Source organism: Camelina sativa, chromosome 10, assembly GCF_030686135.1.
Source record: "Camelina sativa cultivar CO46 ecotype springtype chromosome 10, ASM3068613v1".
In the NCBI taxonomy this organism is placed as follows: Eukaryota; Viridiplantae; Streptophyta; class Magnoliopsida; order Brassicales; family Brassicaceae; genus Camelina; species Camelina sativa.
The window spans coordinates 15,332,625-15,358,937 of record NC_141889.1 but is presented as its reverse complement, the minus strand read 5'-3'; the positions used below and the strand labels follow the sequence as shown (position 1 = coordinate 15,358,937).

At 43.1% G+C, this 26,313-nt stretch overlaps 1 protein-coding gene and 1 non-coding gene across 2 annotated transcripts; one reads left to right on the top strand and one right to left on the bottom strand.

Annotated features, from left to right (window-relative positions):
* Positions 1-6,640: 6,640 nt before the first annotated feature.
* LOC147936178 (uncharacterized) lies at positions 6,641-13,056 on the bottom strand. The gene is made up of 6 exons (XM_087468620.1): positions 10,771-13,056; positions 10,420-10,530; positions 9,324-9,579; positions 8,975-9,209; positions 7,084-8,144; positions 6,641-6,987 (listed from the first exon to the last, which is right to left on the bottom strand). Exons 1-6 carry the CDS (start codon positions 13,054-13,056, stop codon positions 6,641-6,643), a joined length of 4,296 nt encoding a protein of 1,431 aa, XP_087324746.1.
* A 655-nt stretch (positions 13,057-13,711) lies between these two features.
* LOC147936177 (small nucleolar RNA R71) lies at positions 13,712-13,818 on the top strand. The gene has a single exon (XR_015569786.1). It is a non-coding gene; the product is annotated as a small nucleolar RNA R71 (small nucleolar RNA).
* The last annotated feature ends 12,495 nt before the right edge of the window (positions 13,819-26,313 follow it).

The window sequence follows — 26,313 nt, the reverse complement described above, 5'->3', positions numbered from 1 at the left end:
GTTGTAGGACTCCTAAATCTTGTTTTTTGGAGCGGCAATGATATTTGAGAACTTTACCAGGACCGAGTCGATTCCTAATTCTTATCATGTTTTCCTTGCAAGCTTCATTTATTTCAAAATAAATAGCAGTAACTAACATGAAAAGTATTAAACGCTTCATATTTTCGGATCTAAAAAAATTATTGGAATAATAAGGTTATCAACATCTAGTATTTATAATCTTTTTGTGTGGGAAACACTTTAAAAAACAAAAAAGCAAAATTCAGTAAACAATCTATGTATAGTATTAACTAAATTTAGACATAACCAAGAACAAATTAGACTTTTGGTAATAGGATATTTTAGTGTCAAAATATATGGTTCGCCGATAAATTAGTTAATCATAAAAATTTCTGTTGACACGACAAAAAACTAATGGGGATAATATCTATCAAGTCTAGTCCACTTTGAGCCTAATTCAAGTCTAAGAAAATCCAAAATAATCATTTTATTTTGTGGTCAAAGAGGGATGACGAAAATGGAGTTCAACTCACCTTGGGAAGGACACCTTGGGAAGACAAAATTCAAGAGTTGAATCTTCATTCAACTATCTATCTTTATTATGTTTTAGTTTCAAGAATAATCAATACTTGGCTTTGTTACCAAGTTTTTTATCCCTATATAATCTCATGTAATCTCATTTGAGAATCAATCAATCAATTTTCCTTTTTCATTTTAAGAGTCTATCTCTTTGTTCTTTGTCTAGAACATTTCTTTGTTTTAAAACATTGATTCGAAGCAGTAAACAGCTATGTTACTCTTCCTAGGGTCAAAATAAGTAAAAATCCAATGCATTTGACTGATTATAAGAGTTTGGGTGTAATTTGGAGTGTTTAGACACCACTAATATACATTTTGTCCCGAAACAGGCTAAAACCAAGAAAACATTGATTCGAAGCAGCAAACAGCTTTGTTACTGTTTCTAGGGTAAGAATGTGTGACAATCCAATGCATTTGACTAATTGTAACAGTTCGAGATGAATTTGGAGTGTTTAGACAACACTTAAACCCGTTTTATCCCAAAACAGGCTTAAACCTAGAAAACAGGCTAAAACTGTGAGAAAACATTGATTCGAAGCAGTAAACAGATATGTTACTCTTTCTAGGGTCAAAATGTGTAACAATCCAATGCATTTGACTAATTATAAGAGTTCATGTTGAATTTGAAGTGTTTAGACACCACTTATACCCATTTTGTCCCAAAACAGGCTAAAACCAAGAAAACATTGATTCAAAGCAGTAAACAGATTTGTTACTGTTTCTAGGGTCAGAATGTGTGACAATACAATGCATTTGACAAATTGTAAGATTTCAGGATGAATTTCGAGTGTTTAGACAACACTTAAACCTGTTTTATCCCAAAATATGCTTAAACCTAGAAAACAAGTTAAAACCGAAAGAAAACATTGATTCGAAGCAGTAAACAGATATGTTACTCTTTCTAGGAATAAAATATGTAACAATCTAATGCATATGACTAATTATAAGAGTTCATGTTGAACTTGGAGGGTTTAGACACTACTTATACCCATTTTGTCCCAAAACATGCTTAAAACGAGGTTAGGTTTCCTTACCCAACAAAGTAGAGACAAACGATGATGAGTGGTAGATTCCAGAGGCAGACGGTGGCTCCAGGGGTGATGACAAACAACCTCACGATGATGGTGACTTGAGTTTCAGAGTTTTAGAAGCTAGAGAGAACTCAAAGTTGGGACGTATTCTCTTAAGCGGCTGGACGTAGAAGGAGGTATATAAACCCTAGATATGCTTACGTACGTGCATACACGTAGGTTTTACGATCAAAGTTGATGGGCCCTTAGTGGGCTGGATTGGGTCTCATATTTGTCTTGCTCGACCAGTTTCTGTATTTAAAGGCTTGGGCAATGAAAAACGAGAGGCGAGAAGGATCTAGAGAGATCTCCTCCATAGGAGGGTTAGTTACACCAATCCTAGTTTCTTGCAACATGCCTCTGAGGGGAGTTGTGCATGAACCAAGATTGTTAAATGGTGTGTACCTCACACTGGAAAGATTCTTAGCTTATGAGAAACTGAATGAAAGGTTGCTCTTCAAGTTCGTACACCCCACGGTTGGAGCTAGTCATATGATCTTGCCTAACATCGCAACCACAAAAATTCGAACATAGACTTCATACCTCCCTTAGAGGCGCTGCACAACCCTAAGGGAGAATCTGAAGCTGAAGAGAGGGAGCCAAGAAGGCAAGGGAAGGGAGAAGACTCAATGGACTATGATTTTGAGGAGTATGTTTGATCCCAAGAACAGCCGGTAGGGGTGAGAGAGGCACAAAGAAGGATCGGTTGGTTGAAGAGGATGAACAAGTTCCTAGCAAGGAGAGTCAAGGACCTTACCTAAACGGTCAAGGAAATGGAAGGTTAGATTAGGGAGTTTCAAGACAAGGCAAGCAGTGCCTCAGCTCCCAATCCAGCCTACACACCAACATGGATGGGTAGGAGCGGACCGCTCGGAGGAATCCGAGGTTTGGCACCTATAGAATCTCACAGGACTTCGTCGTATGATCCACGTGCAGAGGAGGATGGCACCAGACCTGATAGATCATGGAGGAGCCACTCAGATGCTTATCCGACACCTCACGCGACTGATTACATGATGCCTTATCCGATGCCATCTTTGAGCACCTACTCAGGTGGCCACTTGGGTCCCTACCTCTAGCCTTATCAGATGTCGTATCCAATGCCTTATCCTATGCATCCTTTGAGCAGCTACTCGGGTGACCACTCGGGTCCCTTCCCACCATATCCATCATACTACCCGATGGCTTATGCGGTGAGCTATGCGATGCTATACCCGATTAACTCTTCAGATGTTGGTCCGATCAGGTCATCCATGCACATTACCGAGCTCTTAGATGAGTTAACCCTGGCACCTACTGAAGCTGGAGATGAGCCGGGTTACACGTTGGCAAGCATGGAGGCTGCTACAACTTCCTTCTTCATCTAACCTTTGTAAATAACACTGCAATTTATTTAGTTTCATTTTGTGATTCTTGGATTCATTTTCCAACTTTTATTTACTATGGACTGTGTAATTTAATTTTGGGGGAGGATCCTAGAATGTATTTAACATTGTGTTTTATTTTCTTATTTTCTGTAAAGCCCGCGAACCAATTTCTGGAATTTTGGTTAGGGTGTCGATCGACACCACATGTGGTGTCGGTCGACACCGTTTGCTGACAGTTCGATTGGTTCGATTTTAATCGTCCGGTTTGCGTGGTTGGTTTAAGAGAAGCCCGAAACTCGAGTTTAAAAGGAGAACTCGACTTATTTCGTCCTTTTAGCCGTTTCTGGACAGAGAAGCAGAGAGAAGAAGGAGAAAACATTTTTGAGAGAGATTTGTGAGATCCTTTGTTGTTCTTGAGAGATTTATTGCTGTGGAGTGAAGATCTTATGTTAGGAACGAAGGAGAAGTCTTCTAACTGTTGGATTCGTCGTCGTTGGGTGAGAATCTTCCTGCAAAAGAGGTGAGTTCTTGACCATGGCTGATCTAAGCCTGAGATCTATGTTGTTTTGGCTGTTTCTTTGTGTTTGTGGTGTTTTGGAAGAGTTTGGGAGGGTTTGGAAGCGGTTTGGAATGGAGGTTCGTCATTCGGCTTCGTGCAGATCGATTATGCGAAGGTGGTTATGGCTGGTTTAAATGATGTTTTGTGGTTTGGGTTGATTTAATTAAGTAGTATAGGATGCTTAATTATATATAGTATTTAAAAAAAAAAATGGGTCGGGTCGTTTCAATTTGGTATTAGAGCGTATATGGTTCTAGGATGGTCATGTGGATGTTGTGGAGCGGTTTAGGGATTTAATTGGTTGAATTGATCTCTATGTTGTTTGATACTTCATGTTGGGTGATGAAATTGATTATGAGTAGTTAGTCAATTTGCTTGTTGTATGGAGTCCTGATAGACAGAGTTTTAAACCCTATTTTCCTACTGCAAGTGCACAGCAAAGAAGTAGTACTTAGGGGTCGAATCCCACGAAGACCAAGTTTTACTCTATGGTTCTATTGGTTCAATTTCAAGCTAAGACAATTCAAATTTGGGTTTTGGTAACAATTAAGCGATTAAAAACGGTATAAAAAGGCAATAAACAAAACACTAGATCAGGGGTGATTCTCGGGAATTTCAGAGATAGCAACCAAACAACTATTCAGGGCATAAATTAAGTACCAGTCTAGAACTCAAACATCAATATAAACTGATCCACTATCGTGGTATCAATAACTCTATCTGATCGATTCTGTGCGGAAACGCGGAGCACGTGCTCAGACATCCGGAGCACATGCTCGGCGGTCCATAAACCCTAAACTGTCGTTTGAGCCCAGAATCGCAGACAAGCATTAAAGAACAGGAATGATACGTTCACAAATCACCTACACATCAACTTTCGCAAGTCTAGGATAATTTGCCCACTAATGTCTTTTCTAGCAACCTATTACACTTTTGATGAATAGATAAACCTAGAATCATAGATTGGGTGATCAAATCAACCTAAGCATTAAGTCTAACAATAGTGAAGACAAACAATTATATGAAGCCCTATTTGTGTTCTGTTGCTAACCCATGAAACCCTTTGAAACCCCTAATCTAGCAAAGAAAACTACTCGGACATAGAGAATTGAATAGCCAACATAGATGAGAAATTCAATAGCATAAAAATATAAAAACGGTTCAGAGAATGCTTCACAAGGTAGCCGCTCTTCTCCTCTCACAAAAACGTCGCTCAAAAACCAAAAGAAAAGAGTATATTCTGTCCCCTAAAAACCCTAGGTTAAATAGCATACAAGTGGAGAAAAATAAGGAAAGAATCCAAATTCAAATCTTCCTATTAAAAATCGATATCCTCTCTCTTTCTCTCACAAAGGATCGCCCAAAATAAGGGGAATTAGGCAGGGAATCGGCGCCTAGATGCTTGCCACGTGTCGTCATGAATCCGTAGAGTTGGGAGCATGTGCTCGGAAATCGAGAGCATGTGCTCCTGGGTCTAAAATCAGCTTTTCTGCTCCAATTCAACTCCTTTCTGCTCCGATTGCTCCTGCTGTTTCAATCCTTGCTTTTAGCTTCCTAGCCTCGTATTATAACCTGAAAAGGACTCAAACAACTACAAAACTATCAAATAAACGGGGTCAAAGTGAGTCAAAACCGTAACATATCAACTCCCCCGGACTTAGATCTTTGTTTGTCCTCAAACAAACTCAAACCAAGCGCCAAGAGAGCCAAGGTGGGAACTCGCAAAAATCTCAGAGACCGTGAGTAGACCATGGCCTGCAGACCACATGTGTTAGAACAAGCTATACCAAAAACTTCTCCAGCAAACATCTCCAAAACCAGAACCATAATTGGCAATCAAACCCAGAAAAAGATCACTTTCCAGACAAAGACTCTTTACATTCAGTTAAAATTGGCGTGAGCTTCTCATTAAGGACATTAAGCTAGTGAAATCGAGGCTTGGAAGATAAAAGGTTGTTTTAATGGTGGAGCTATAGAGTGTTTAGGGGTTACCATTACTTCGAAAGAGATGCAGGATATCGCACAAAATGGTAAGGGAGAGTGGACTCATTGTTGTCCACAACCTCTAATCGCTCTCCTCTTCTTATCTTCTCAAACTCAGCCTCTCTTTTCTGCTCAGGTTACAACGCATGCTCGGGGGTGTGTAGCACTAGCTCTGGTCCCTTTCCATCATCCTTTAACGTTTTTTTTTTTTTTTTTTTTTTTTTTTTTTTTTTTTTTTGATGAGAAATTCAAGGATGATGGGGGATCTTCTTCTGATATTGCCCCTGGAGCATGCGGACCGTATCCTAGGCTCTCTCTCTGCTCAAAACAACTCGCGGACTCGGATGTATATAATTTCGGAGCAGGTGCTCGCTGGGTTGGAGCACGTGCTCTGTCCGTCCGGCTCTTTCCTCTTTGGTTCTCCAGCAAGAGCGAGTTAGAGATTGTGTCAGTCCTGCTCTCCCCGACCGTTTTGCACATAGCTGCACAGAATGAGAAAACAAAAATACAAGTGCAAGTGGTTTGAAAGGAGGTTAGGCTCGGGGTGGGTACTAACTTAAAATGAGCTAGCTATTCAGGGTCAGCAAGATTGGCAAAATGAATAAGAAGTCCTGAATATGTGACACGTTCCCTATCCTAATGCCCAAAACGAGAAGAATTTAAATCCGGTTAGGTTCCAATAAGGTAGAGTCTAAGTCTTTCCGGTGAAACCTTAATGGGATGAAGCTTTTCTGGCCAGGTGAAGGGTCTGAATGTGAAGAGGTATTAGCTCGTCTATGTACTCTTAATTCTGCAACAATGGTCACTAGGAAACGGTCAAACTCACAAATGGTTAAAAACATCACAGATTTCGGTCCTAATTCCCACAAGTTTTGGTTTGACTCACATGACAAACTGACTCAATAAAAAGAAAAATAAAGAAAACAAAGGTCATAGGTGACCCTCCCCCGGACTTACTTCACACCGTCTCCGGTGTGAAAATAAGCCAAAGAGAGACCTAGACAAGAAGAAAAATAAAGATAACAACAAAAAATGAAAAGAAAACAAGGCGGATAGGACAATGATGGTGTGTGTAACCGTGCTCAGGCGTCGGAATCATCTGGGCTCTCGCTCTCTGAACGGGCAAGGTGGCGCCTTCGACGTGGTGGTCTCACCGGTGGGCTTGGGTCTGCGGCTGTGGTGGTGTGGTGGCAGCAACCGCGAGATAGTGTCGTCAGGATCCTCCGCATCAAGCTGTTGTTCTTCTGCTGCGACTCGACCATCCATCTCCTGTATTCAGCGGTATCGGGCTCATCAGAGATCGGTGGGAGATCAAACTCACCCTGAGGATCGGATGATGTGTATGGTGGAACGCTGTCCTCGCGGTGGTGGGATGAGCTAGCAAAGTCCGCTGGTGGTGGATCAGACTGGGTAGGTAGAGGAGGAACATCTCCCAGAAGCAGTGGGGCGCGGGAGAAATGCAGATCATCCACCGTGGCTAGCTACGTAAGCTCCGGAGCTGGGAGGCGAATGCTCCCCTGATTACCGTCAGGGCCACCGTACCGGTATGTGTAGAAGGGGTTGGCTAACTGGATGACTCGGGAGTGGACCAGATGCTGTATGTCAATGCGCTCCCTCTGCTCTACACGAGAATACCTCGTCAGATCGATCCGCATGTTCTCAAAGAGATGAGTGAGAAGGCTGCCAATCCTCTCTGTACGGCCAGAAGTCTTGTGCTTAGCAGCACAGATCGTCTCAGCGAAGTGCATAGCCATGTTGCACCGCACGTCAGATGGAGCAGGTGCGCCAGGAAACAGAGCATGTGCTTCGGGTTGCTCGGGTGTCAAAAAGCTGCACCCCAAGTACAACATCAGCAAATCGTCGTGGTGGACCTTGTTCCCGATGTCGCGGTTGAAGACGAGGTTGCTGAAGACGCGGGAGGCGATCCTGACTGCGGGATGCGAGATGCTCGTCTGGCTGGCCTTGTTGGAGCGGTAGGGCCTCGAAGCTATCAAGCTCCAAAAGATGGCTGCCTGTGGGAACTTCCTCGGGAAGCTCATGTTCTCGTCCTCGAGATAGAACCCGTAATGGAGGCCGAAATCATGCAGGGGCAATTCGTAATGGCGCCCGCCGGCCTTAAAAGAGAATGTGGCGCCGGCGATGGATTTCTTCTTGGGGTCAGCGTGTGTGAGTGTGGCGGAGGCGAGGCACTGGCGGACCAAGTCAGGGTATAAGTCTCCCTCCCAAGTGGTAAAGATCCCAACACGCGCTTGGCACAATATCTGGTAGACTTGGTCGTGCAAGCCGAGCATCTTGAGCGTGTCATCACAAAGATTGCGGGTGGGCTCGATCTTTACGGACAGCAGCTTGTTGTATTGGTTGGCGTCCCTCTGATCCCAAACCATGTCAGACTCGGCGGGTAACGAGTCATCGTTCAAGTTGAACGGTTCTCCCTCGCACCGTGGCCACGGGAATGATTGTGAATCGTCGGTCGGTCTCTTTGTTGTGCTCTTTCTTCCTGAGGTAGAGCGTCTAGGGGCCATCTGTACCTCGAGTGTGTGCTTAAATGGACTAGAGATTGAGGATTGTGGTGGATAATGAAGCAACCTAGTCTCAAAAATCACTGAAATTGGTCTAGTTTTGAAAGAGTTAGCAATGGGAGAGAAAGAGAGCTTCGACGGCGACGAGGAGAAGGAGAGAAGAAAGAAGAAAGAAGAAAAGAGAGAAGGGTTTGTGATTTCGTGGGTTACCTGGGCCTGGTGGGCCTGGGCCTGAAATTCATTAACTTACCTGGCCCAATCGCTCTTTTCTATTTCTTCTTTTGTTTTCAGTTTGCCGAGCATGTGCATCTGGTTGCTCGGGTCCGGCGAGCATGTGCTCCGCATCTTCCCCTTTTTTTTTTCTCAGTTCGCCGAGCATGTTCATCGGGTTGCTCGCGTCCTGCGAGCATGTGCTCCGCATTTTTTTTTTTTTTTTTTTCAACATTCCTGAAACCAAAAAGAGAAGAAACAAATCCTAAAAAGAAAAAGAAAAAGAAAAACTCAGAAATATATACCTGGTGGGTTGCCTCCCACCCAGCGCTTGTTTTAAGTCATTAGCTTGACTCGAAAGCTCCTTAGGCAATAGGAGGGTCGCCTAGAGCGAAGGTTTCACCCCTTGCGTGCTCAGAGGCGGCAAGATATGGTTTCAGCCTCTGTCCATTCACCACAAATTCTCCTCCTTTTTTGTCCAGCAACACAACAGCCCCATATGGTCTAATCTCCTTGATGGTGAAGGGTCCGGACCATCGTGATCTTAGCTTTCCGGTAAACAGTTTCAGCCTAGAGTTGAACAACAAGACTTGATCATTAGGAGCAAAGGTCCTAGTGAGGATCCGCTTATCATGGTAGGCTTTGGTACGCTCCTTGTAGAGTTTTGAGTTTTCATAGGCGAAGTGCCTAATCTCCTCTAGCTCATGCAGTTGCATCTTTTTCCTTTCATGGGCGCTCTTAGTGTCAAAGTTCAGCATTTTCACTGCCCAAGCAGCCTTGTACTCTAGCTCAACTGGAAGGTGACACGCCTTACCATACACCAAGTGAAACGGTGTAGTCCCCAGGGGTGTTTTGTAGGCGGTTCTATAAGCCCATAGAGCCTCATCTAGCTTCAGAGAGCAATCCTTCCTTGTTGTGTTCACTGTTTTTTGCAAAATGCTCTTGATCTCCCGGTTAGAGATCTCAACTTGGCCGCTTGTTTGTGGGTGGTAGGGGGTGGCGACCTTGTGCCTCACTCCATTCTTCTTGAGAAGACTCTCAAAGACCTTGTTAATGAAATGCGATCCACCATCGCTAATGACTACCCGTGGGACTCCAGACCGTGGGAAAATAACCGACTTGAACATCTTGAGCATGGTCTTTGCATCATTATTGGGGCTGGCCAAAGCTTCTACCCATTTGGACACGTAATCGACAGCCACCAATATGTACTCATTGCCGAATGAGTTCGGGAAAGGTCCCATGAAGTCAATTCCCCAAACATCAAATACCTCAACCTCCAAGATGAAATTCTGAGGCATTTCATTCCTCCTGCTGATGTTCCATTATCTTTGACATGTGTCGCAAGTAGACACAAACCGCTGCGCATCTCTGAACATGGTAGGCCACCAATAACCCGCTTGAAGAGCTTTGGACACGGTTTTGAAAGTAGCGAAGTGTCCAGCATAGGGTGAGCTATGGCAATGAAACAAGACTCCAGGAACCTCCTCCTCAGTCACAAACCTCCTGAAAACACCATCCGAGCAATGCCTATACAGGTAAGGCTCATCCCAAAAATACCGCCTTATGTCTTTTAGGAACTTCTTCTTCTTGTTCCCCACAAACTCAGTGGGTTCTTTCTCTGCTGCTAGGTAGTTCGCATACTCTCCAAACCAAGGAAAACTCGGCTGTTTGTTGGTATCGATTGCCTTGCATGGGGTTTTCGGAGCATGTGCTCCCAGGTGGAGCATGTGCTCGGCGGGATCAAAGATGCCAATCGAGTAAACATGTTCTTCAGGAAGGCTATCATCCAAGGGTAGCTCTTCTTCATTCCTCATTCTTGACAAGTAATCTGCAACTCCGTTCTCAATACCCTTCTTGTCTTTAATCTCCAAGTCAAACTCTTGAAGCAACAAAATCCAACGGAGTAGCCTTGGTTTTGCATCCTTCTTGGTCAGTAGATACCTCAATGCTGCATGATCAGTGTGAACAACCACTTTGGAACCAACAAGGTATGATCGAAACTTCTCAAAAGCAAACACAACCGCTAAAAGTTCTTTCTCGGTTGTAGCATACTTGCACTGAGCCTCATCCAAGGTGCGGCTGGCGTAGTATATCACGTGCAGCTTCTTGTCTTTTCTCTGTCCCAGAACCGCTCCCACGGCATAATCACTCGCATCAGTCATGACTTCAAAGGGAAGGTCCCAATCTGGCGGTTGTACAATCGGAGCGCTAACCAAAGCTCCTTTGATCGTGTGAATGGCCTCCAAGCAAGCATAATCAAAATCAAACTTCACTTCCTTACACAACAGCTGGGTAAGTGGTCTTGCTATCTTAGAGAAATCCTTAATGAACCGTCTGTAGAAACCGGCGTCGCCAAGGAAACTGCGGATCTCTTTTACCGAATTAGGCGGTTGTAAACTCATCATCACCTCAACCTTGGCTTTGTCAACCTCAATCCCCTTTTCAGAAATCTTGTGTCCCAGCACTATCCCATCTCTGACCATGAAGTGGCATTTCTCCCAATTCAGCACCAGATGTTTGTCTTCACACCGCTGCAACACCCTGCACAAATTAGACAAAAAAACGGAAAAGGAGCTCCCATAGACGGAGAAATCGTCCATGAAAACTTCCATTATATCCTCAATCAGGTCAGTGAAAATGGACATCATGCATCGTTGGAAGGTCGCTGGTGCATTGCACAAGCCAAACGGCATTCTGCGGTAAGCAAAGGTGCCGTAAGGACATGTGAATGTGGTCTTCTCTTGATCGTCGGGATGGATTGGGATCTGAAAGAAACCTGAATAGCCATCTAAGAAACAGTAATAAGGATGTTTAGCCAATCTCTCAAGCATTTGATCAATAAACGGCAAAGGAAAATGATCCTTACGGGTCGCAGCATTAAGTTTTCTATAGTCTATGCACATGCGATGTCCCGTAACTGTCCTAGTAGGAATCAACTCATCCTTATCATTCTTAACCACTGTAATTCCACCTTTCTTAGGGACTACATGAACTGGACTAATCCAGGAACTATCAGAAATAGCATAAATTACACCCGCATCTAGAAGTTTCATTATCTCTTTCTTAACAACATCCTTTAGATTCGGGTTCAACCTCCTCTGATGTTCTACCGAAGTCATTGATTCATCTTCTAGATGTATCCTATGCATGCAAAGTTCTGGTGAGATTCCTGGGATGTCATCTAGTGAATACCCTAGAGCATTTCTATACTTCCTAAGTTCACAAAGGAGCAAAGCGGTCTCTATATTGTTTAGTTCAGAGTTCACTATCACGGGGTATGTAGAGTTAGGACCTAGGAACGCGTACCTTAGCCCGGCTGGAAGTGGTTTTAGCTCTACCTTTGGAGCTCTTAACTCGCTCCAAGGACCATCCGCTGACTTTACTGGAGCATGTGCTCCGGGATCTGGAGCAGGTGCTCCCTCGGGTGATTCCTCCTCTGATTGGTTCTCATCGTCTAGGCTGGCATAAGCTACCAGTTGCTGGAACCGTGTACCTGCATCCAAAATGCGTGTAAAACCATCAGCTTCCTCATTCAAGAATACATACTTACCCTCTGCCTTTGTCAAGGCAACCTCCAACGGGTCGAGAGTGAGAACTTCATCGGTGACCTCATGTGCAACCTCTGAACCATCATCAACCACAAAAGTCTGACCATCTATCATAGGTTTCTTGAGGAGCTTATTCATCTCAAACCTTGCGATCATATCCCCCAGCTGGAGATCGATCGCTCCCCCTTGCACATCTATAATCGCACCAGCTGTGCATAAGAATGATCTACCTAAAATCAGGGGGTCACGTGGTTCTTCTTCAAGTTCCAGAACCACAAAGTCTGCTGGTATAAGCGTGTCCCCTATCTGGACATGTAAATCCTCCAACACTCCTATGGGGCGCTTGGTGGATCTATCCGCGAATACTAACGAAATCCGTGTAGACTTGAACTTCGTGTATCCCAGCCTTTTAGCCACTGAATATGGCATAAGGTTCACACTGGAACCCAGATCACAGAGGGAGTTTGCAAAAATCGTTTTACCGATTCTCACGGATAAGACAAATCGCCCTGGATCATCTCTCTTCTTTAGCACTCTGTTTTGCAGCACAGCACTGCACTCTCTTGAAACCATCATCACGTTCTCTTCCTCTGACACTCTCCCAGAAACTAACCCTTTCACATATCTCTTCAAAGCAGGTATCATCTGAACAGCATCAGCTAGGGGTAGTTTTACCGTCAATTCTCTCAACATCTCCTTGCATTTTGCATCCTCCAAATCCTTGCGAGATTTCTTAGGAGGAACAGGGTAAGGAACCCTAGGGGTGTACATGCGTGCAGGAGGTACCTTAGTAGGAACGGTCTGATCGGGAGTCGAGAGCACGTGCTCGCTGGATGGGAGCACATGCTCGCCGGATGCTTCGGCTTCTTTTTGACTCAACGGTGGAGTCTCAGCAGCATGTTGAGGAAGGTATTCTTCAGCAATACCTTTGCCCTTGTCAAGCCTAGCGGATGGTGCTTCTCTAGGGGGTAACTTCTTTCCTCCCCTTAGCTCAATCGCATTGACATACTCGTTCCGCGGGTTTGCTTCCCCTTTTCCGGGCAGAGTCCCAGGAGTTCTTTTCACGGCTTCAGCAGTCTGTGCAACCTGAACATCAAGCTTCTTCACATGTGACATTACTGCCTCATACTTCCTATTAAGGTCATTGTACATGGTATCGACCTTAGTGTTGATTTCCACTGAAGCTTTTTGCTGATTCACCAAGAGTTGTTGCATCATGTTTTTCAACTCATCCTGAGAGCTGCTAGCAGATGAAGGTCCCAACTGCTGGTTGGTGTAAGGCAGTGCTTGCTGAGCGCTTGTATATGCCTGCTGGGTCCCTCCTTGGAAACGGTTTTGAGTGGGCACAAACTGTTTGCCTTGGAAGTTGTTTGAGAAGGTTTTCTGATAACCCATCTGATTCTGAGCTCCTTGCTGCGGATACACCTGATCCTGAGGGTTCTCCACGTTGGTGCTTTTATAGGACAAATTTGGATGGCTTTTGTAGTTCGGGTTGAAACCCCTGTTCTGCACAAAACCTTGCCCACTCACATAATTAACCTCCATCGTGTCATCCTCTCCATCACAAATCTCCTGAGCTAGCGGCATGTCTCCGGTCTCATCGACAAAATTGACAGTTTTCTGGCTCCCCTTCAGAAGAAGGTTCACCTTGGCTGTCAACTCGTCAATCTTTTGCGTATCGACACTGTTGACCTTCACGGACCTGTCATACTCAGGAGCCTTGATGCTGGAGCTTGCAGCTAGGTTCTCAATCAACTGATATGCTCCTTCCTTAGACTTCGTCATAAAATCCCCATTGCTGGCCGAGTTGAGAACGTTTCTGTAGTCCCAGTTAACTCCATCATAGAAAATGCCCAGAATCTGTTCATCACTGAATCCATGGTGCGGACACTCTCTACGGTACTCTTTGTACCTCTCCCAAGCCTCGCAGAAGGCTTCTCCGGTGTGCTGTTGGAACGATGAAATCTTGTTCCTCAGGGCAGCGGTCTTAGCCTTGGTGTAGAAATGGTCCAGAAACGCAGACCTACACTGTTCCCATGATGTCAGAGACCCAGGTGGCAATGACTTCAGCCAACGTGAAGCTCTATCCGCAAGAGAGAAAGGAAAGAGCTTGCACTTCAGAAAGCCTGGCGGTATCCCATTTGAACCAGTGGTGCTACATATCTCCTCAAAATTCTCGATGTGGTCCATCGGAATCTCAGCTGGGAGACCGTGAAATAGGTGCTGCTTCACTAGAGAGATCATCTGTGGCTTGATCTCAAAATCTTGGTTCGGATTGGTAGGAGGAACAATCGCCGCTCGGTTGGTGTAGGACACATGCGGGTTATCCTTGTCCCCAATGGACGGTTGCGGCGGCGCGGCTCTCTCGTGTTGAGCACGGAGCAACTGCCCCAACTGTTGTCGAAGTTGCTGCAACTCGGCAGCCATATCCTCATTGTTTCTGTTGTCACCCATGTTGACGGATTGAAACTTTCTGTTCTTGCGGTTTGTTCTTTCTTCCAAAGAGAGCTCTGCGGCTGACAAGGCAACTAGTTCTTCGGTGTTGTTTCTTCTTGTAGATCTTCTTGACATGCACCTGAAACACACGCAAAGAAGAAGCAGAAAGACAAATCAGTAAGGTCTTAGTCTAGTAATTTCGCCGAAAACCAAAGGTAAAATTTTGGTCCCCGGCAACGGCGCCAAAAACTTGATAGACAGAGTTTTAAACCCAATTTTCCTACTGCAAGTGCACAGCAAAGAAGTAGTACTTAGCGGTCGAATCCCACGAAGACCAAGTTTTACTCTATGGTTCTATTGGTTCAATTTCAAGCTAAGACAATTCAAAGTTGGTTTTTGGTAACAATTAAGCGATTAAAAACGGTATAAAAAGGCAATAAACAAAACACTAGATCAGGGGTGATTCTCGGGAATTTCAGAGATAGCAACCAAACAACTATTCAGGGCATAAATTAAGTACCAGTATAGAACTCAAACATAAATATAAACTGATCCACTGTCGTGGTATCAATAACTCTATCTGATCGATTCTGTGCGGAAACGCGGAGCACGTGCTCAGACATCCGGAGCACATGCTCGGCGGTCCATAAACCCTAAACTGTCGTTTGAGCCCAGAATCGCAGACAAGCATTAAAGAACAGGAATGATACGTTCACAAATCACCTACACATCAACTTTCGCAGGTCTAGGATAATTTGCCCACTAATGTATTTTCTAGCAACCTATTACACTTTTGCTGAATAGATAAACCTAGAATCATAGATTGGGTGATCAAATCAACCTAAGCATTAAGTCTAACAATAGTGAAGACAAACGATTATATGAAGCCCTATTTGTGTTCTGTTGCTAACCCATGAAACCCTTTGAAACCCCTAATCTAGCAAAGAAAACTACTCAGACATAGAGAATTGAATAGCCAACATAGATGAGAAATTCAATAGCATAAAAATATAAAAAGGGTTCAGAGAATGCTTCACAAGGTAGCCGCTCTTCTCCTCTCACAAAAACGTCGCTCAAAAACCAAAAGAAAAGAGTATATTCTGTCCCCTAAAAACCCTAGGTTAAATAGCATACAAGTGGAGAAAAATAAGGAAAGAATCCAAATTCAAATCTTCCTATTAAAAATCGATATCCTCTCTCTTTCTCTCACAAAGGATCGCCCAAAATAAGGGGAATTAGGCAGGGAATCGGCGCCTAGATGCTTGCCACGTGTCGTCATGAATCCGTAGAGTTGGGAGCATGTGCTCGGAAATCGAGAGCATGTGCTCCTGGGTCTTAAATCAGCTTTTCTGCTCCAATTCAACTCCTTTTTGTTCTGATTGCTCCTGCTGTTCCAATCCTTGCTTTTAGCTTCCTAGCCTCGTATTATCAATACTACAAAACTATCAAATAAACGGGGTCAAAGTGAGTCAAAACCGTAACATATCAAGTCCTAGCATCATCCTCTTCGAGCCTTCAATGAGATTCCACGGTAAGATGTGTGTGTGCTCTGTGTGTGGTTTTGAATTGTGTGCTTAGCCTTCTGTTCTGTCAGTGTAGAGAGATGGTTAGAGAGGGTGCTGTTGCTGGTCGTGGTCGAGGGCGAGGACGTGATCGTGGACGCGGATGTGGTCGTGGTAGGGATATAGTTCCAGTTGTTAGAGAGACTGCGGACCAGAGTGTGACAGCAGAGGGTTTTGGTGAGTTACAGGTTGTCCGGGGGATTCCATGAGTGTGGCCGGAGGGGGCAGTGTTGATGCCCCAGTAGCCGGTGATGTTAGGGCCCCAGGTGTGGGAGTCCCGAGTGTCGACCTTGCGGGTTTGCTGGCACAGTTGTTAGAGCGGTTGCCTCCAGTGGCACCGGCTCGGGCTCAGGCATTGCCACCAGTGGTGGCGGAGAAGCGGCAGCCAGTGGCTGCAGATGTGCGGGTGCATTCTCATTATGTCAGTATGCTGAGGGAGATGAACAACATCGGTACTGAGCAGTTTTTGGGTGGTACTGATCCTACTGTTGCAGATGCATGGAGGACGAGAGTGGAACGTAACTTTCAGTCTCTCAGATGTCATAGAGAGACATTGGACCGATTGGAGGTACAGTTTCTACAGTTATCTCAGGGGACTCGGTCGGTGCGGGAGCTGGATTTGGAGTTTAGTCAGCTTCTAATGTATGGTGGTCGGGCGATGGAGTCTAAGGTTGCTCAGATTAGGAGGTTCATGAGGGCGCTTCGTGAGGACTTAATGGTCTACTTCAGAGGGAGGAGATATGCTACGAGGGCGGATCTAGTGGAGACTGCAGCTGAGATAGAGGATGACTTGAGGGGGAAGACTGTGGTGGTTAGCCCTACCGTTCAGACAGAGGAGACATTGGAGCCGAGCGTTCCAAGCAAGGGTAACAAGTCAGAATAAAGGCATAAAAGGAAGCGGGAGGAAACATCGGTGACAAACCAAGGCGGTCAGAGATGCTACGGGTGCGGGAGCATGGATCAAAGGTTGGCAAGCTGCCCCAAGGGAAGCGGGAAGCAAGAGAACATTCGAGTGTGCTTTTATTGCAAGGAGGTGGGACATATCAGGCCACATTGTCCAAGGTTGCAGCGGTTGACTGTGAGAGGAATGCCGCCGAGGGAGGGGCCGGGCGCCAATCCCGGAGTTTAGTTTCTTTCTGTTTTCATTGGTTCTGTTAAGCTTTTGCGTTTTGGAATTGTAGAGGTTTGTTGAATTTGAGAATTTAATAGGATGATTAGTTCTTATGAAATTTTGTTGCGTAATGGATGAATGTTTATGTGATTTGTAAATGGAGAGAAATTCCTGATATAGAAGTTTCTATAAGTGGAAAGTTTCCAACAGAGGAAAGTTCTAAAAATGGAAAGTTTTAGGGGAGATAGAAGTTGCCATTTTTAACGGTTACGAGCCTTGGAGGGGCTTGTGTAGCCTTTTTGGCGGGCTGTTTAGCCAATTGTGTGGCCAATGTGCTTACTGGTGTTGGTGAAGAGGATTTAATAAGATGATTAGTTCCTGTGGAATCCTGAGGCATACTGGGTTGAAGGATTATTCGATTTCTATAAATGGAAAAGTTTCCATGAATAGAAAGTTTCTAAAAATGTGAAGTTCTATGAATAGTTAGGACTTGTCTATTTTTGGAAAGAGGATATAAAACACCGGAGTTGCGGCTTGTACGGAGGTTCTTGGTGGAGGGACGATGTTGCGGGATTCGAGGACAAATCCTTATTGGTGGGAGAGAATTGTAACGCCCGCGAACCAATTTCTGGAATTTTGGTTAGGGTGTCGATCGACACCATATGTGGTTCGATTGCTGACAGTTCGATTGGTTCGATTTTAATCGTCCAGTTTGCATGGCTGGTTTAAGAGAAGCCCTAAACTCGAGTTTAAAAGGGGAACTCGACTTATTTCCTCCTTTTAGCCGTTTTTGGACAGAGAAGCAGAGAGAAGAAGGTTAAAACGTTTTTGAGAGAGATTTGTGAGATCCTTTGTTGTTCTAGAGAGATTTATTGCTGTGGAGTGAAGATCTTGTGTTAGGAACGAAGGAGAAGGCTTCTAAGTGTTGGATTCGTCGTTGTTGAGTGAGAATCTTCCTGCAAAAGAGGTGAGTGCTTGACCATGGCTGATCTAAGCCTGAGATCTCTGTTTTTTTTGCTGTTTCTTTGTGTTTGTGGTGTTTTGCTTGTGTGGGTTGGTTGCTTTCATGTTCCCATAGGTTCCTGAGAAGTTTGGAAGAGTTTGGGAGGGTTTGGAAGTGGTTTGGAACGGAGGTTCGTCGTTCAGCTTCGTGCAGATCGATTCTGCGAAGGTGATGTCGATCGACACCAGTTGGTGTCGGTAAACACCATGTTGGTTGAGTGTTGGTCGACACCGACCTAGTGTCGGTCGACACCAGTGATGCGTTAGCGTCGGTCGACACCAGACTTAACCGAGTCTTGTTTTCCTGGTTTGTTGTGTTGTTTGTGTTTTGGTTGTTGGCTTTAATAATAGAATCTCAGTTTCTTGTGTGTATAGCCCAGTAGATGGGAGGATGGCCTTACTGAGTGGTTATTAAATACTCATGCATCTCAATTTGTGTTTGCGGTGCAGATAAAGGTAAGTGTGAACGTGGAATCAAGGCGATGAGGAGGAGGATGATCTAGGGTCTCATTTGTGTGTTGTTGGTTATTTATGGTTATGTGTTGGAACCTTGGTTAGAGTTATGATAGGTTGTTGGATAGATGGTTAGGAATGTTATTGTATTAAGGATATGTTGGTTTGGTATTGTTTGTACGTTTTCGCTGTATAAGATGGTTATGGCTGGTTTAAATGATGTTTTGTGGTTTGGGTTTATTTAATTAAGTAGTATGGGATGTTTAATTATATATATAGTATTTCTAAATAAAAAATAAAAAAAAAACGGGTCGGGTCGTTTCATTTTCTTATTTCAAATTTTTGCATACTAGTTTTATTAACTTGAGTCTACATCTTTTTGCATAGAAAAACCCCAAAAAAATTTGAAAATTTGAAAAACAAAATTATAAAAAAAGAATGCTCATGTAGTTGCATTTACATAATATGATTAAGTCTAAATTGTTTAATATAGCATTGTTTGCATTATAGCCTTGTAAATTTGTTGATTAACTAGGATAAATTCAATGCCCTCGTTATTAGCTGTTTGATGCTTGTTGATTAAGTTTGAAAGGTAGAACTGAACCACACCTTGACTACTTAAACCTGCATTTGAAACTTTGCTGAAACATGCTGTGATTTGATGGCATTCCTTATCCTATTTGAACTTAATTTTGACTGATAATTGTCAAGTAGTGCATTGAAATCAAACTCATGAACACATTACACATACTTGGATTATCTTTTTCCTTTTTACCACCCTTGTTAATACAAGTAGCTGATTCCCATTATTGGAACAGTTCACCCCATCATTAACCTTACCCTTCTTTCAACCCATTCCTATTCTTTGAGTGATTAGGCCTCTTTTGGATTGAGCTTGGTAGAAAGTGTTAGGTTAGATCCGACAAGAATATGATCCTAAGCAGTTCTAGTTTTGCATTATCCAAGCTAGATAGGACTAGGTGGGAACTTGTTTCAGGGATTTAGGAATTTTTGGTAAAAAAAAGATTTAAAAAATTGGAAAAGAAAAGGGTACAAGGTCTTTGGAAATGGAGTGTAATCAAAGAAAAAAAATCTAGTGAGGAATTTGGGAATAAAAAATGAGAGTTGGTTCTAAAAAACAAGAAAATAAAAAAATAAAAAAAAAAAAAAAAAAAAGAGAGAGAGAAAGAAACCATAGAGTGATAAGTGTGCAATTCCACTAAAAGATTTTCAAGAAAACCTTAAAACTAGGAAAAAAAAAGGGTTTAGAAAAGCTTAAGCTAAAGGGTATAAATTATATATTTGCTTGGTATAGATTAGAAAGGACAAAAATTGATATATAAGCCTTTGGGTAGATGGGATCCTATTCTTCTATGCATCTTTTGGAGCTTACGTTTAGCATTCTCCTAAAGCTCAATCCATTTTTGTTGAGAGAAACCAGTTTTAAAAAGATAAACCCATTGAAAAAGAGGCCACCTTTGTCTCTAACCCATTCATCCTAGCCAAATGAGTTTAATAACAATGCAATGCTTGATCCATGGTTTATAGCTAATAAATGTTAAAGGGAATGGCGAATCTGAATGCATGTGTAGATTAAGGATAGAATCGGGTTTGGTTGTGAAGGATGTGACGAAAGTTCTTGAGTAGACTCCATCACCATGCATCCTAGAGCAAATAACTTGGGCATTGAATTTAACTAATCGATCAGTAAGTTTTGGCTATAAATCCCCACTTTGAAACCTCATCCTCTTACTTCCTTGGTAGAGGACTAGCAAGAGATAAGTTTGGGGGTGTTGATAACTCCTTATTTTACACTTTCTTAGGCATATTTTTATTCATGTTTCGCATTGTATATAGTCTAACCTTAGCATTTTTAACATTAGGAATTTGCATTTATGTTATTTAAGATGCTGCATTGCTGCATTTGTGCGTTTTTGATGAAAACAGGTGCTTTGGAGCCTCAAAAGAGCAAAACTGAAGTGAAACCCGAGCATGTGCCCGATGGAGCGATCGTGCGAGAAGAATAGTTCGGACCTGAACCCGATCAAGAGGATCTGAGTGCAAGAGGAACAACCCGAAGTCCAACCCGGAGAGGTACCCGACCCTAGCCTCGTTTTTACCTTCGGACAGAGCTGGGCGGCTAGGTCAAAGGGGTTTCCATATAAAAATCCCCTCCTATATCTCTCACCCTAGCAAGCCACAGACACTCACGAACCAGAGAACGAGATCTACTGAGAGAGAGAGAGAGAGTAAGAGAGAGAGAGAGAGAGTGATTTTATACTTTACAAGTCTTGTTAGGAATTCTACAACCAACTGTTTGTGCGGTGCATACACTTTGATTATGCACTACATTTTTATTCTTTTTTCAATACATTATCTACTTTTATTAAATGAAGTTCTTATTTGTTTATGCTTCTGTTTCGATTAACATGAGATCGGAGTAGTGATCTAAAGTTCCTAGGGATGGGATAAGCTAGTATGTGTTCATAATCGGTTGGATGCCTTAGCTTGATTGTTTTTACGAAATTTTCGTTCTAGATATGTGTTCTTAGTGCTAGCTTCAGACCGAGAGGTTGAGTCTAGATCCTAGGAAGGTCAATCATCGAGAGGTGTTCTATGAATTATTTGAATCAGCTTATGCTAGAGATTCACTCACTTAGCCTAAGAAATTAGATGAGTAAGGAGTTTATTGGCCATAGTGAATCGGGTTTTAATGCCTGCTTAGTCAGGTTTCTCCAACGAGAGTTGGGTAAGGGAGTGATTAGGGTTGATTGCTTCTACCACGAGAGTGGATTTGCAAGATTAGGAGATTCATTGTTTAGGGAATACATTGCTTGACGTATGTGAGGCATCCTAAATCGGTTAGGAGTACTTATGAACTGATTACCCCATCCTTAGGAGCTTTCGTATTTGATTGTTTAAACTTTTAACATTAACTTGAACCTTTACCCGAACCGGTACTCGATCACCAGCTTCGTGTAGATCCTCGAGTTTTTCATCGTTATTTTCTTAGAATTTCTGCTACTCGATGACCTACTCGATCTAGTATATGATTACTTGCATCGTGTATCTAGGTCGAGTAGTTCTTGTTTCATTCTTTTTACTTCCATTCTAGGTCGAGTAGTTCACCTATCTACCTAACGCCTCCAACCACCGTTGCAACGATGCACACCACAACCCGACCCAACAGTCCATGACACCCTGACCCCACTAGCCAATACAACAAAAACCTAAGATCACTCCCGACCTCCAAGGTATACCTCCAGTCACTATGCTCATATCCACATCCTAGAACTTGTTTGCTGCATCACTCAAATATTCTCAGGTCAAACTGCCCCGCCCGCACTCTTAAACCATCATCCTCCAGCTATACCGTCTAAGTCTCGGATCGTCAACCTCAAGATCTAGGTATCAGGGGAACTACTCATCCCCTCAAAGGAACTAATCATCCCCTCAGAAGAACTAATCATCTCCTCTGCCGCTCTCAAGGTCGCAACCCCTCAAGCCTGCGGTGCGCGAGTGGAACTAATCATTCCATTTGGAGAAATAATTATCTCCTCTAGAGAACTAATCATCTCCTCATGAGAAAACAAGTCATGATGTCTATAAGCATCTCCCGACCGGAATTACCTCCTGTAGTTTGCGTAAAACATCGCAATGTCCTACCATCAAGCATATTCCCTCACTGTAATATCACCACAACCATGACCACTCTTTAGGCCAACCCCAAACATTCCTGCCACTAAAGCTGTTTATCCACCTACTTCCCAAAAATAGATAAGTTTTAACTATTCATACAACTTTCCATTTTTAGAATCTGTATATTCTCTTAGTACCATAACATGACCAATAAAAAAAAACATGAGAACTGATAATATTATCTATGACCACTCTTCTGGTCAACCTCTAAACATTCTACCACTCCGGGCATTTCACATCCCCTTTCCAAAAATAGACAAGTCCTAACTATTTATAGGACTTTCCATTTTTAGAAAATTTCTCTTTATAAAAACTTTCCATTTTCATAATTGCAAAATCATTCAACCCATTATACATCAGGATTCCATAAGAACTAATCATCTTATTAAATCCTCTCCCACCAGCATTGTCAACAAAAAATTGCAATATGGTCCACTGAGCCACTGACGGCACCTCTGGAACCTGCCCACCAACCACTAGAGGCACTGCTGCTGGCAGCCGCGCCAAAACCTGAGCTAGCAAGCCCATCAGGACATCCTCCCAACCTGGAGCACCCTCCGCTGCAACCCCCACACCCGGGGCAACACCGACACCAACACCGAGCCCACCCGCTCTACCGATACCATTACCAGCCTGGTCTCGTGACACTCTAGGATGAACCTGTGACTCTGCCACCTCCTCATTGGCCATGCTCTGGGTCACACTCGCACTGACCTCGGGAACTTATCCACATCCACGACCATGCCCATGACCACTACCTCAACCACGACCACGCCCGCGACCAGAAGCTCCCTCACCTCTAGCCATCTGTACCACCATGAACAGAAGGCTAAGCAAAAAAAAACGACTCTAACTACACAAGGAACACAACTCACCGTCGAATCACACAACAAAAACTACAGTGAACCCTAGACCTAGAACCGTAAGGGCTCTGATACCAAAATAAAACAACCCTTCCCGTTTTTTTTAATAATAAGAACATTTTACTGGTCTCATACCCACTAGAAACCTATCAATAATCATCAAAATTGGATAACGAAAAAATTCCATTAACCAAATAAAATCCAACAAAGAATAATCCAATAACCAATCAAGTAAGTAACAAGTTCCAACATCCTACAATGTTCTATCAACTCAACTCTAGCAACCTAACAATAGCTATACCACAATCAATCAAGCCTCTGGAACATCCTCCTCCTCATCGCCTTGATTCCACGATCACACTTTGCCTTTACGTGCACCACAAACACAAATTGAGATGCACGAGTATTGTCATAAATACTTAGTTAGGCAATCCTCCCATCTACTAGGAAAACAAGTTTCGGATAAGTCTGGTGTCGACAACCTCTAGGTCGGTGTCGACCAAAATTGACATGACCATGGTGTCGACCGACACCTAACTGGTATGGATCGACACCGCCTGCGCAAACGCGATCTGCACGAAGCCAAACGTCGAACCTCTTATTCAAATTGTCTCCTATCTGTCCCAAAATCTGCCAAACGCTTCTAAAACCTATGGAACCATGAAACCAACAATCCCAAGCAAGCAAAACACCACACACAACAAAGAACATCCAAAACAAAAGAGATTTCAGGCTTAGATCAGCCATGATCAAGCTTTCACCTCTTTTACAGGAAGATTTGGTTGAGAAACGGTGGAAACAACATCTTAAGAAGCTTCTCCTTCGTTCCCAACAACATCACTCCCTTCCACAACAACATATCTCACCAAAAACAAGCCAAAAACCCCAAACTCACGAACCCTCTCTTTTCTCTCTGTTTCTACTGTTAGCGGCGACCAAAAACACTAAAAACCCTCAAATTCATCGCTTCTCCGCTTATATATATGGTTTGGACAACCCAATTAAACCAAACCAACCCAAAATCGCGAATTAAAACAATCTGGTCGAACCAGAAAAGCTGGTGTCGATCGACATATCCCTAGTGTTGATCGACACCCATCCCCAAATTACACTATTTGGTTCACGGATGATACAATACAACATGAGGTTACTGTTGAAAAGAAAGAAGAAGAGAAAGGGTCTGCTTTGGAACAGGAGGCTAAGAATCAAGCCAAGAGAGATCTAGATGATATTGGAACAGCTGTGATTCCAACCAAACTTGAAGAGCCAGGTTCATTCAACCTGCCATGCTCCATCAACTACATGCACTTCAACAAGTGCCTCTATGATCTTGGAGCCTCGGTTAGTGTTATGCATTACTCAATAACAGAAAAGCTGGGATATGAAGAATTCAGGCCTAGTAACCTTTATATAAGTCTAGCTGATGGTTCAAACAAGGATGTGATTGTTAAACTGGAGAACTTTCCAATGAAGATACGCAAGCCAATAATTCCTACTGATTTTGTCATAATAGAAATGGAGAAAGAGAATGAAGACCCAATCATTCTTGGGAGACCATTTTTAGCTACAGCTGGAGCCATTATTGATGTGAAAAGGGTGTGATCAGCCTAAATGATGAGGACATCAATAGTCAACTTCCCGAAGAACCCGTTCTGCCATTTCCCGAAAAACCCGTTCTTCCAGTTCCTGAAGAACCCGTTCTGCCAACAATAGTACACAAACCTATGACAAGGTTGGGAGAAAGGACCTTAAGGGAACAATTCAACAAGTCCATCACAAGTCTGATTACTCTCACTGAACTAGAAGATTCCAAAGAAAAGACTCCACAAGCATCATTTTTGCCAGTTCTACAAGGAATTAAAGAACCCGTTCTTTTCATCATTCCCGAAGCAATCAATGAAGGGCTGGAGCGTGCATGAGAGCTATTACCAAGGTAAGTGCTTGAATTCAAATAATAATGGTTCTTTACTTGTTTTGCAGGAATCGACCGTTGGGTCATTTGAGTCTTTTATTTATTAGGTCCTTAAATCGAGTCTGTTGTTTTTGCAAGTTTAGTCCTTTTATTTGTAATAAATTTCGACCCTAGAAGGTCCCCCGCTGCTGGATCATTATATAAGGTCCCTTCACAGCATTGTAACCTTTCAAGTTTTTATGAAATAAAATGAGAGTTTTCTTAGGTTTTCTTCAGAGATAGAAGCAACCTCCCTTTTCTCCTTGTTCTTGTGTGTGATTCCTTGAAGACTGAGATTTGACTTATCATAGATCATTTCACAGATCTTCGTGGCGTCCTTCAATCGACCCATCTATCTTCCACTGCTACCGAATAGACATGACAGTGTTTTCAACCATTTGTCTATTCACCATCTCTTCGCTGCGTTCCATCTATCATCCAACAAATAGGCAGAACAGTGTTATCAACCATTTGCATATTTCCATCTATCAACGTGGGTTCCCATATCTGGGTTCCTATATCATCTGGTATCCGAGCTAAACGCTCCAAATCAGGTTTTATCTATCCCTTTTGTTTCAGTTTATTTCCCTTTGTTTGTTTCAGTTCAGTTGTGTTTTATTTCGCTTCTCCCTTTTTGATCTATTATTTCCGTGTGTTCTTGTTCTATTTTGATTGTTCATCTTCTAAAAAGAAAACCCTCAAAAAAAAAATCGCTCAGATCTGTTTATTTGATTGCCTAAAACCCCACAAATCCTAGATTTGTCAGTTTTTAGCAGTTTTCCATATTTGGACCTTTCGACTTCCTGTGCACTTGATCTCTTTTTCCTTATTTTACCTAAACGTTTTGAACCATGGGAGAACAAGGAGGAGAGGTGAACATGGCTGAGATGCTTACAGCTATTCAAGCCCAACTCCAAACGCTTGGTGATCGCATGACACGAATTGAACAACCCCCACCTGCACCAAGAGAACCAGTTCGTAACTTGCCAAGAGGAAACCATGAGGTTGATAGTGGACTAGAGGTTTAAAAGAGCTGCACCTGAGGCATCAAAAGTAACCAAACCAGAGCAAGGTAAGCCTACTAACCAAAGAGCTCGTGATATAACTTGTTTTAAATGTCAGGGAAAAGGACACTATGCAAGGGAGTGCCCAAACCAGCGAGTAATGATCCTTAAGGCCAATGGAGAGTATGAATCACAAGATGAGGAAGAATAACGTAATGAATCTGAGGAGGATATTGTGGACTATCCAGAGATGGGAGAGCTTCTAGTCATAAGTGATATATCATGGTTTTTGTGGTTTTTAACCATGATATAAGAGAGTCTTTTTGAGTCTTTTGATTTGTTTTCTAGGATGTTTTTGAGTCTTTGCAGGTTTTCTAGGACTTTGGCACAGAAG